Genomic DNA, 13421 nt, shown 5'->3' with positions numbered 1-13421 from the left:
CTCAGGTACTTTCATAAAAATTTCTTCTTTTAGTTTACCATTTAAAAATGCTGTCTTCACATCCATATGGTGTAATAACAAATTATTCTGATTAGCAAATGCAACAATAAATCTAAAACTAGCTATTCTAGCTACCGGAGCAAAAGTCTCATCATAGTCTACCATGTATTCCTGACTAAAACCTCTAGCTACTAGACGAGCTTTATATTTATGTGGATTTCCAAACTCATCCTTTTTAATTGTAAATATCCATTTACAGTCTATAATATTTTTATCATTTGGTTTTGGTACTAATGTCCAAGTATTGTTAATATTATGAGAATCAAGTTCACTTTTTATAGCCTGCTCCCATTTAATCCTATCTTTCCTATTTTTAATTTTATCAAACGAATTAGGAATATCATTCATTATTACTTGAATAGATAACATACATTCTTCAGGACTACTCGTTTCATCATACGAAATTTTAGGAAGATGTTTGATCCTCTCACTCCTTCGACAATGAATCCCAGAATCATTTTCATTTTCTAATCTTGGAAGTTTGTAACTAGGTTCATGGTTCACATCTGATTTTTCATTATCAGATATATTAAAACTATCTGGTTTATTATTACCAGATTTGTAAAAACTATCTGATCTCTCAGTATCAGAATTATCAAAATCAGCTGGTTTACTATTACTAGATTTATCAAAACCAACTGATTTATCAATATCGGATTTATTAAGAACATTATCATTTGATAATGTCTTCAAGCCATTATTTTCAATTACTAATTCATCAAAAGAATCAGTTTCACGTATGGAATCTTTAGGGTTCATACCTGGCCGAGACATCATAAAATTTGCCTCGTCCACGATAACATCCCTCACAATGGCATATTTATTCAGTTTTGGATTCCATACTCTATAACCATTTGGTTCATAACCAACCAGTATGCCCTTCCAAGACTTACTATCGAATTTACTTTTATTAATTTTATCATGTACATATACAGTAGAACCGAATACTTTCAAATATTTAAATGTAGGTTTCTTATTATGCCATAACTCATAAGGAGTTTTCATTACCTTTAATGCTCTAGTAGGAATAATATTAATTAAATAAGTTGCTGTTAAAACTGCATCACCCCAGAAAATTTTATTTAAATAAGACCCAGCTATAATTGACCGAGCTTTTTCTGTAATTGTTCTTATCATACGTTCAGCAGCACCATTCAATTGAGGTGTTCGTGGAATCGTCAAATGATAAGTGATACCCTTGTTTTTACAATAACTTTTCATTTCGTTAGATAAATATTCTCTACCATTATCTATATATAAATAAACTAATTTGAGATTAAAATGAGCTTCACTTTTAGCTACAAAATCTTGAAATGCTGAAAATACATCTGATTTATGTTTAAGCAAATAAACTACACAGTAATGAGTATAATGATCTAAAAACAAAACAAAATAATTTTTATCATTTAATGCGGTTGGAGTGATTGGACCACAGACATCCGAATGTACAATAAACAATGGTCTTCTTACATGTTCTTTATTTTTAGTATTATTAAACGGTAATCGAGTTTGTTTCCCTTGAATGCATGTTTCACATATTTTATCATTAGGATTAATTTTTATTATTTCTCCTATATCTTCTATCATATTATAAGTCTTTAATTTAATGAATTTATCTCTACTTATATGACCTAATCTCTCATGCCAAATATCATAATTTGTTTTCTTATTATCAATTTTAACAACAGAATTGATTTCGAAATTATCAACTACAAATTCAATTTGTGTCAAATTATTTAATGTCTTACCTTGCATGATGACTATACCATTTTTACTTATCTTAACTCCATGTTGATCAAATAAAACAATCATGCCTGATTTTTGAAGTTTGGCAACGGACAACAGATTGTAAGGTACTTCTGGACTATACAAAACATCTTTGATTGTTGCCTTGACGCCTTCGTTTGTTATTCCATTGATTACACCACGTTTAGTTGCTGAAATAGACTCTCCATTCTTTGCTATTGAAATTTTTATTGGTGTTTCAAGAGGCTGAAAATTTCTTGCGATGTCTTCTCTATTAGTGATGTGATCTGATGCTCCAGAGTCTAACAAAAATATAATTTTATTCTTATCTGTCTCAATTAAATTACTTTCACCAGCCATGAATGTTATTCTATTCTCTGTATTGGGCTCTGTTACTTGAATAATTTGAGCAGTTTTATTATGTTTTCGCTCACTGTACTGTTGATTTCTTTTAAAATAAACACAATTTCTCTTTATATGTCCTTCACGACCACACTGATAACACTTTACTTTAAATTTACCTTTATGCGAATTTTTAGAATTTTTAAATAATTTATGAGCATTTTTAAATTTTGATTTTTCACTATAGTTTGACTTTCGAAAAATAGATTTATTTTCACTGGTTTTATTCTCATGATTATCATTATTTTCCGCAACTAAAATTTTTGCAGTTGTATCGCGACTTTCTTTGTTGATTTGAATTTCATGATTCAATAAACGTGTTTTTACAAAATCTATATTCATTTGATCTTCATTTTGGTTATCAAGCACAGTTCTTATTTCTTTATATGATGATGGAAGCGTCTTTAATAAGTAAAGTACTTTATCTGCTTCCGCTAATTTTAATCCTGATGCTTCTATATCATTGACATATGTATCAAAAATAGAAAAATGTTCTAAAAGAGACATATTAGGTGCTAATCTTAATTCTATAAGCTTTTCTTTCAGATTCATCTGTGATCGAATACATTTTCTATCATAAATTGAATCTAATTTATCAAATACATCTCTAGCATAAATAATATCTGTGAAATGTAACAATGAATCTCCCAAATGTTTACCAATAATACCATGAGCTTTATTATTTTTCTTTCTCCACTTACGATCTGGATTTATGGGTATTTCTTTATCAATAAAACTGAGCAAGTTCTTTTCTTTCAATAGTAGACGCACTCTCTTCTTCCACACACTATAATTTAGTCCATTAAAACGTATTATTCCACTTTGTGGCTTTAAAGTTTCCATTATTATAAAATATTATAGCACACTAACAAAACAAACTTAATTAATATTAAGTCTTAATAATTAATTTTACACAAACTATGATAACCAAATGTCACTTTTATATTCTTCAATTTAATTAAAAAAAATACAACTCTTTTCACAAATTAATCACTCAGTGTTACCTGGGCCCATAACCTATTGGAAGTTCGGATGGGTATTTGTGAAATAATCAAGTACAAGTTGATTTTCTATTTTCAAAAATTATAACTTAATTCTTTATTATTATCACGGATTGCATTTAGAGAAAACGTCTTTACATTACAGATAGTCGTACAGAACTAACTAAAGACTTTAAACTGAAGTATTATTTAGACAAAGAGATCTAAGCCTCTTCTCTATTTGTTTAAACATTACAGATGGTTATAATAAATAAAACACATGCAATACTCTGAAGATAGAGTACCAAATAAAACTTAATAAAGAAAGAGTCCTTTGTATGACCCAAGTGTCTGAAGTCATAAAACAGGGTTGGGCCTTGGTTCTTTTCTTTAAAAATATGTTTATAACTAAGTGTTGAGTTTAACCATAAGTTGAATATTTAAAAAACTATGAAATAAAATAAACAAAATATTAACTAAATAAGATTCATTTTTGTTCAGAGAATTCAACACAATAGTTGATGTTTTTAATTGAACTAACCAAAATCTTCTTCAATTGAGTTTTATTCACAACTCATAAAACAAAAATGGTTGTTATTACTTTTGGGATAAAATAAAATCAATAGAACTTTAAAATGAGAATTAATTATTATGTATATAATTTAAAAAATATTGAAATTGAAAATATGAACAAAATAACTTCGAAATTCAATAGTTCTTTGAAATTCAAATAAAACTCAAATTTCACTGGAACTTTAAAATAGATAGAAAATAGACTCGGAGAATAAATAGGAATGAAGATGTTATATTCCAAATATCAATTTACATTCAAATTAATACCAGTAAATTTGAAAAAAAAAAACAACAATTAAAATTCAAAGCATTAGGAGATTTTCCATATACAGAAAAATTTCAATTGAATTTCAAGGAAAAATTATTTACAGTATATAAAAAATAGTGTATTTGCCACGAAATAAAATTCATATTGACCAGGATTTACGATTAATAAAACTCTGCATGAATATATTATCGAATGATTTCAGGGAGAACCTTGGGCAATGGAAGTGACAGATGGATCAACTCGAGGATTCCCTATTGAAGATAAACGATGGGAAGGTTACGCCTTCGATCTTATTCATGAAATGGCAGAAATTTTGAAATTTAAATACGTTTTTGAAATTGTACCTGATGAACAGTATGGAGTTTACGATGAAAATACGAAGCAGTGGACGGGGCTGATTGGACGGCTTTTGAGTCGAGTAATTATTTACATCACTGCCCATCAATACAAAACTTATTCTCTTTTTATTCTTCATCAATTGATTCCACTAATTCTATTTTTTTCACAAATTAATTTTCTAAAATTCCAAGAAGTAACGACAGAGTAACTGATATTTATTAAAAATTAATGTTACATTAAAATTTATACATAAAACTGATTTGATTTTTACTCTTTCACTTCATTGAGAAACCATTCATGTGAGTTCATTTTCAGTTTTTTTTTTAATATACAAATAAATCTTAATCACTAACTTAGTTACTAACATTTAAAGTTAAAAAACAATGTGCTCTGCTTTAAGTTAACCATAAAAATTATCACTATACAGTTTCTAAACCATTTAATTGTGCCTTTAAACTTGTATGCAAGGTGGGTAATGTCTTTTTAAAAAAAATAGTCCAATGTTCAGCAATCTTATTTACCATATGTATACATTTTCACAGGCAGCTGATTTAGCAATATGTGATCTCACAATCACTCAAGTTAGAGAGTCTGCAGTGGACTTTACAATGCCATTCATGAATCTTGGTATTAGTATTTTATTTGCCAAGCCAGACAATAAAGTTCCAGAACTTTTTTCTTTCTTGTCACCGTTTAGCACTGATGTGTGGATTTACATGGCAACTGCTTATCTTGCTGTTTCTATAATGTTTTACATCCAAGCAAGGTAAAACATTCCCAATAATAACAATCATTTCTAAATAATATTTTTATGTGTTCAGATGATACTCATTCTTGTTTCATGGTATTTAGAGCATCGCCAGATGAATGGCAAAGTCCACATCCATGTGTATCCGAACCAGAAGAGTTGGAAAATAATTTCACACTAAAAAATTCTTTCTGGATTACCGTGGGTTCGCTTATGCAGCAAGGATCAGATGTTGCACCCACGTAAGAGGAATTTGTCATTTCGATTCTCAAGTTTACTCAGTGTGATTTAAAACTTGGCTGAACATCATACACTACAGTGGAATACTCCAATCAGTATGAAAGCCTGATTATTGTGTGGTATGCAGACAGCTTTGTTCACACTTTGCATCAAACTGAATCCCCTTAATATATTCACTCTCTCAGAAACTTTAGCTTATTCCAAACTTTGCAAGTGTAATTTTACTTGTTCTACATTGTTTTTCACTGAAAATCAGTCCAAAGTATTTTCATAATCTCCATTGAAAATATCAAGTAATCCAGGAGAATTTTAAATCGAGTACAAATCTTAACAGCAATCTTGTTAGATAAAAAGATATTTTTTATAATTTACTCACGTAGACAATAAAAGCAATGGCAAAGTGTCAACAAAGTTCCATGATAATTAATCTCGAGTCTCCGCCGTAGAATACAAAGTCGGGATTTTTAAGCGGCAATTAAGCATAACGAGGTAGTGTTTACCGAACATATTTGAGGCGGCTTGCCACTTGTTAGCGCCTCGGCATGGGCGCTAACTCTTCTTTTCTACTTCGTGACCGCGACACTGCGCGTGTTTGTCGGATATATACTCGGCCCTTGCGTTTCTACCCACATCATGTGTTTATATCACCCGCAATCGTAAACTCACGCGTACACGACAAACAAACCTTTGGAGAGCGCTCGTTTGCATACGACCAACCCTTTACCTTCTTTTGCCAATTAGGTGTCACAAAAGACCCTTTCAGTGTGGCTTGCGGTGAGACTAAAGAAGTTCTTTTTATTATTTATTTATTTATTTCATATGTGTATATATATATTACAGGGCATGTAAGGTCGGAAAAAATGGCAGAGTTCTTTTTTAATTTTTCAAGAAAAAATATATTTATGACTTTATGATTAAATTTATGATTAAATACAAAAAATGATTGGAGTGTAAATAACGCTTTTCTATTACTAATTTTTTAAAATATTTTCTTAATGCGATTAATAAATTTCATTTTTTATATTATGGATACTCCTTTCATGTAATAACGATACAGGCTTTTTTAAATTTAATTTTAACCTAATGATTATTTCTATTGTAATTGTAGAAATAAGTATCGATCGATCGAGAACAGTGACTTCTAATGGGTTAAAGGAATAATAAAAATTATGGCATTCATTTACAGATGATTTACATCACACAGTATATTATTCTGTCCTATGTTTCTTTACTAATTGAGAAGAATAATGTTGAAGTTGACCTAAAAACGTTTTCCTCAGGTACAGTTTTAAGAAAAATGTTCTCAAGCGTTACCACACTTGTACACATTTTCTCCTATACTAAGAAAGATACTCAGCAGTTACTTCCTGTTACTAAAGACTTTTTTGCATTTTATTCTTCAAAATAATTATATAAAATACGACTACACCAAATGGAAAAAAAATTATTATCGAGTTAATCATTTACTCAATAAGAATTACGTAAACATTTACTTCAAAAATAACCATTTAACTGTTTGAAATATATACTTTAAATATCTTTTAAAATATTTCAATTTATATGTTCGCTACATTTGGCAATTAACAGCAACTTGTTCGTAGCAAGACTTGAATAACAATCAAATCATCAGTTTATGACAAACACTCTTTACAATTAAACATATTGAATGTCTTTTGGATCATTTATTTAGCTTATAATTAATGTGTAATTGATTTAATAAACTTTAGTTAATAATTTAAGCTCTAAGCACATCCAAATGACTTAGAAATATCATTATTTCAACTCATTTCGAAAGAGATGTTTTTTCAATATCTAAATAGATTCAAAAAATTTTTTGCAAATATCTGCAACTTTAACTCTTCAAAAAGAAGATTCTTAATCATCCAACTTTGCTTCGAATGATCTTTCTCAAAACTGTACTCAGATGAAAATAATTAAAACACTTGAAAGCTCAAATTTGAACACTTCCTAAAGATACTAATCTTCCTTATTGTCATTAATATTGTGAATAGAATTAATTAAATAATAACAGAGATAGAAGTACTAATTAAAATTTTCAAACTAAAATTTTTCCCATTAATTACCTTGACCATATATCATTCTTTGACCTAATCTATTTTTCAAAAACTCACCTACTATCTTTGTTTTTCCAATCAAATCTAGAGCTGGATCCATTCGTACAGTTGGTGGAGTGTGGTGGTTTTTTACCCTCATCATAGTTTCCTCGTACACTGCTAATCTCGCTGCTTTCCTCACATCTGTGAAAATGGACGAATCCATCAGTAATGTTGAAGAACTTGCATCCCAGAATAAAATTAAGTATGGGGCTGTGAAGGGTGGGTCTACTGCTGCATACTTTAGGGTACGTTATTTTTTCACTCAAAATTTAATAACATGTTTTTTTAGTTTTAGAAAGTTGAAAATTATTCTATGCCATATTTACTACATTTTTTCTAAAGTTTTCCAACCAGAAGAATTCAAAAACTCACTTTTTGTAGTTACGACAACGTACCTGATATTGATCGTTAAGTTAGCTCCTATTAAAGAATACTCAGGGTTATCTTTATGGCCAACATTCGATACGTTTTCGTAGTTTTAAAGGAACTTCTTGAGATTCTTCTGATTGCCTTTTCACTACTGCGGTAAAGTGAGAAGAAGAAAACTGGAAACAATTGTGACAACCGATATTGTTTAGTTTAAATTAATTATTTTTATAAATTTTCGTTTTTTAGTAAAAATTAAATATTGTAATGATAATAAGTTGAATTATATGCTCTCAAATTTAGAGTATATAGAATGCAAGATTACAATAGATGGTGCGGGGTAGTAACAATAATAATCGATAAGCTAATTAAAATGAACATCACAGTTGATTAATATTACAATATAATTATGATGGTCAAAAAATTTTCATATTTTATTAAATTTTTTATTCATTGTTTATTTTTATATTTATATTATTGTTTATGTATATAATTTTATAAAATATTTGAAAAAATGTATAATTATGGCCAATACTCGAAATAAAATAGATGCATTATATAGATGCAAAATAGAACTTATTTACTGAAAATAATTATACAAATAAGCCTCATTTGTTAATTGTGATATGTTGATCAAAGCCAGTAAATAAAATAGAAGAGAAAAAAGTTTCGAACCTGATGTTAACAACAGAATAGTGAATTAGATTTATTAAAATCATCCTCGATAGACAAAAGTTGAAATTTGACATCAATCTGAGTTTTCTGAAAAGTTTATTTTTCATTACATTTTTAGGAAATAAAAAAATAGAAAAAAACTTTTCAATTATTGTTTTATTATAATTTAATCAAAATATAACAATAGAAAAATACAGTGAGTAAATTAGAAAAAAATAAAAAAATATTTTGGTTGCCATTGAAATTAAACCCTCGATAGGAAAATTGAATAGTTAAACTTTTTAACTTAATCAAAAAAGCTAATCTCTAAAAAAAACCAAGAAGAAAAATAAATTACAGAAGGTTTTTTATTATATTTTATTTAGTGATTTTATAGAGTATGGATGCAATACGAAAATAAATAAAGAACTTTTTCAAAGAGAAATTTTCTAGTTTTGTATGTATTTTTTTAAAGGACATACAATTGAAAAAAAATAGTAGGAACTACTTTTATTGTTAAAAACTAACTACATTTGTCGAACAAATATAGCTTACTATAGCTTGCAATAATAAAATTTTATTTTTAACAATTCAATTAATCTCTGCCATTCAATGTGATACAATGAATCTAATTAACAAGCTAAAACGATAGTAAAACGTTCATTTTAAAATCCAACCATTGACGAGAAGACAAAATATGTTAAAAATGGTTAACCGATTTCGAATAAAACTAAATGAATTCTAAATCATTATAACTTTGTAACTATTTCAACTATTCTGTTTAAGATGATGCATGACCTTTGCAACCATAGTAAGACAGTGAATCAATATTATATTATAATGTCAATAATAAATCCCGAATTTTGTTTTTGAATATCTTTTATAAGCATTTTTTTTGCGTTGATGATTTAAATAAAATCTGGCTATAATGTTGTTTAAGCCGATCACCAAATGTAATATAAAGAATAGATTCAAGTAAATTTATTGTTAGACTGAAAATCTGGCAAGAAAGAGTTGATCATATTGTCTATGATGAATGAAAATTATAATTTTTTTTCGTGTATAAACTCGGAAATCAATCATGTTATTTACTACTAAAATTGTGTAGAGCTATTTAGCAAGGCTATATCACTGTTTCGATGATAGATCACATGACTACTTTAGGAGTTTACAAAAAAAAATCCAAATTATACTTTTAATTTGATGACATATGAATGCATCAATTTTACTACTATCTCATTTTCAGGGATCAAATGTTTCTACATATCAAAAAATGTGGCAAACGATGATGGATGCAAAGCCTAGTGTATTCACAAAAACTAATGTTGAAGGTCTAGACCGTGTTGCCAAAGGAAAACGTACTTATGCATTTCTTATGGAATCTACATCAATTGAATATGCGGTTGAAAGGAATTGTAATCTCATGCCGGTTGGAGGGCTCTTAGATAATAAGGGATATGGAATAGCAGTACCACCAAGTACATTCTTTATTACATTAATTTTCCACATGCTTTATCCAAAAAAAAATATCATTTTTCTCATTCTTTTAGATTCACCCTATCGTACTCAGTTAAGTCTAGCAATACTAAAACTTCAAGAGCAAGGTGTTTTAAGAGAATTAAAAACAAAATGGTGGAAACGAGGCAGTAAGAATTGCAGTCAAAGTGAACCTCCACCTGATTCTGGTGAACTTACAATGGCACATGTTGGTGGCGTTTTTCTTGTCTTGCTCATTGGATGCTCCGCATCCCTTCTTATGGCTATTTTTGAGTTCCTATGGAATATACGAAAAGTTGCTATTCAAGAAAAGGTACATGGATGGTTTCTTTTTTTTACGTTTTTTCTAGATGTAAGACAAGGAGCCTTATTGGTCTGTGAAATGAAACAAAGCCCGCAAGTTTCCTATTATTACAGATAGTTACATTTAATCAATTGGTACTCAATGAAAAACAAATTGTTTTGTTTGAACACAAGCAACATTGAAATGCCACAAACGATTAAACCAGTTTCATTTTACAGATTTTTTGCTCTTGATTGTTAAAAATAAAAGCAATTTTATTTTTTTACATGCAATCATTTATTTTAAAATTATCTTTTTTTATGAAGAATATCTGATTTCTGACATTTAACGTTTTTAATTGTTTACATTTTATAATCTAAAATCACTGCATTCATAATATTCGTAGCTTTTGAAAAAAATTCATAAAATTTTTATCACTCTAGTCGAAACTTTGATAAAATCACTAAATAAAATTCGATGAGATAGAATTTAAAAATTTGATATTCTTCAGTTAATTGAAGTTCTCGCTTTTCATGATAAAAAATTATTTAAAAATAATTATAAGCTTTTAGGAAATAATCAAATAAACATACACATTTTTCTGTACCCTCATAAGTTCTCTTTGAAAATTTTCTGTCACTCTGTAACATGTATTTCATGACGTTACAATTAAATTTTTTCTCCCTTTCACGATGCTTTGCTATCCTTTGGCAAAAAGGATGAACTTTTGGAATAACAGTATTCTTTGTTGAAGGTATTTCAAATTATATGATTAGAAACGACATTATTTAACACAAAAATACAGCTTTTTAAGTTGATTTTGTATCAGGGCGTATTGAAAAATACTTTAGAGTAAAATAATAATAAATTACAATCAAATTCTTGTAATAAAAAGAACAATACTCACCGTGATACTTAATATCTTTTTTTTTATTGTTATGATATAATTATAACATTAGATTTTTAAAATTTGTTATTTGAGAAAAATCAATACAGTATAATTTTAATAGAAAAGTAATTAAAATTAAAAAGATGTTAATTTTTTTCATAAATAGTAGTGTTAAGTATTAATATTTTATTACAAAGATTTCCTTTAGCTTAATTTCTCTCTAGTTATACTGATGATTCACAAAAACATAAAGAACAAAAACGAAACTATCTTTTTACGTTTGAATGAACATTAAAGAGTTGTAAAATGTTAATTATTTTTTAAATAAAAGAAAATTACAATATAATCAATTTTTTAATGAACCCAACTGACATTTCTAAGCCTAATTATAAAACCCGAGATATATATTTTCTCAAAAACGAGAAAAACAAAGAAAGAACATTTACATTTCCGGTTCCTTTCATCTTGAAAATCTAAAAACCTAATGATGTTTTCTTATACCCTAACATCTCATTTAGCTTCGGCATACCATATTTCAAATTTTTTTTGACTAATATAACTTATTATTGATGATCTACAGATAACACCGAAGGAGGCATTTATGGCTGAGCTGAAATTTGCAATAGATGTTACGGCTGATACAAAACCAATAAAGATTTCTCGTAGTCGAAATGCCAGTGGATCTAGTTCAGATGATAATAGATTAACCAGAGCTGCATCAACGGCCAGGTCCTTTGTTGGCTCTTTTCTTCGACTAGATATTCTTGATAAAGTGGAGAAAGATAAAGAAAATAATTCTAATAACAAAAAAACAATAATATAAGAAAATGTAATAGATTTAGATGTACATATACAAAAAGAAAGCTGTTCGAACCTAATACATCTTAGATATTCTTTGGTTGGAAATAACCGGTGATTTATAATTTCAAAAAACTTACCTTAAAACCATTCCAAGTTGAGGCGTAAAAATAAAAGCTTCGCTGTAGGTCTGTTCACGAAATCCACCAATATTTGGACTAGGCTACAATGGTGTTAACGAAGCATACTGTCGGCTTAGAGGATTTTCTTACTACCACCAAAGATCTCGGAGCTTTTCATCTTCCTCCCTTTCTTCCCTCCGTCATGCTTGTATTTTCATCCACTCCTGAAGATACCGAGCGGCATCTTTGTGTCATTATTACCTGGACAAGGTACTGTGCGGCATGAGACCTCAGGAGTTGAGAAAAAGAGAAACGAAGAAAAAGAATGAAACTCACTAAGAATTACGATACCTGACCGTCAAAGGAAAAGCCAACCAGACCCCTTAGTCCCAAATTATTCGCGCCACTGAAACCCTGCGGATGTCGCGCATTTTATTCTTACCTCCGCGTACATTTCCTTTGTCATTACTCAGTTAGTCACACTTTTTGCTCTATGTCAAATATATAGACTACGTTTTTAAGAACATGAATTGCATTGTGATGATGGTATATGGAGCAAGCGTTACCGGTCAAAGAGGATTTTACCTGAAAGAATGCATTTAAATATTAATATACATAGAGAAGAAATAAGATTTAAATATTCAACATTCTAGACAATAAGAGAAAAAAACGTAGATTAGAGTTATTCATAAAATCTACAAAGGAAGCCGAGCAGCAATTATCAAAGATAAACTCGAGAGTAAGGTATCATCCTGTATAAACAGTCGACACGTGGGAGGTCCAAAGAAACGACTCAACCCCCTGATAATCGTTTTTCTACCAACAACTGACCTGACGCCTCTATTTGACTCACTTTGCATAATAGCTACTACGCATTTTCTACATCATAGACCTTGTCACTGTCGAATATCGATGGAACCTATCGTCTACTAGACCCTTTTTAGATTCTAGATTTCAATCATCTTGTACTAGAAAAAACATATTATACTATTCTTTTTATTAAGTTGCGTGATTGAAATTGGCTTGAAATTACTTTCAATTAGTTTATTTAACATTAATTAAAAAGATTCTTTCGATTAAAATTTATTTGTTTTTTTATTTTGTTATATATGTTAATTTTCTAAATAAGTTTTTAGTTCAATGGTTGATAACCCATTTTCCAATTTGTGTGTTAAATTTATTGAAGTTATCTCTGCAACATTTTAATGACTATCATTACCGTTTTTTGTTATATTTTTTTAACATTCCGAGTAGATTTTAATTACTTTATTTGAAGCTTAATATAATAATGATACATGAAAATCAGATTAAATATTTATTTGAAAATTAAATGCGTTAG

The 13421-nt window shown here is 28.8% G+C and overlaps 1 protein-coding gene across 4 annotated transcripts in view; it reads left to right on the top strand.

Annotated features, from left to right (window-relative positions):
- LOC118070073 (glutamate receptor ionotropic, kainate 2-like) overlaps window positions 1-12071 on the top strand; it is a 140766-nt gene extending 128695 nt beyond the window's left edge. For all 4 annotated transcript variants that reach the window (XM_035088511.1, XM_035088507.1, XM_035088495.1 and 1 more), the window contains 7 exons: window positions 4232-4447; window positions 4911-5134; window positions 5221-5358; window positions 7520-7718; window positions 9740-9971; window positions 10044-10303; window positions 11743-12071. In XM_035088511.1, the coding sequence (XP_034944402.1) occupies window positions 4232-4447; window positions 4911-5134; window positions 5221-5358; window positions 7520-7718; window positions 9740-9971; window positions 10044-10303; window positions 11743-11985 (1512 nt within the window). In that variant the 3' untranslated portion in view covers window positions 11986-12071. The remainder of the gene's footprint in view (window positions 1-4231; window positions 4448-4910; window positions 5135-5220; window positions 5359-7519; window positions 7719-9739; window positions 9972-10043; window positions 10304-11742) is intronic.
- The last annotated feature ends 1350 nt before the right edge of the window (window positions 12072-13421 follow it).

The sequence above is a fragment of the Chelonus insularis genome, unplaced genomic scaffold, assembly GCF_013357705.1.
Source record: "Chelonus insularis isolate UGA/USDA-ARS -01 unplaced genomic scaffold, ASM1335770v1 contig_12_pilon, whole genome shotgun sequence".
Classification (NCBI taxonomy): domain Eukaryota; kingdom Metazoa; phylum Arthropoda; class Insecta; order Hymenoptera; family Braconidae; genus Chelonus; species Chelonus insularis.
Note: the sequence above shows the minus strand (reverse complement) of the source record. Positions and strands in the feature narration are given on the sequence as shown.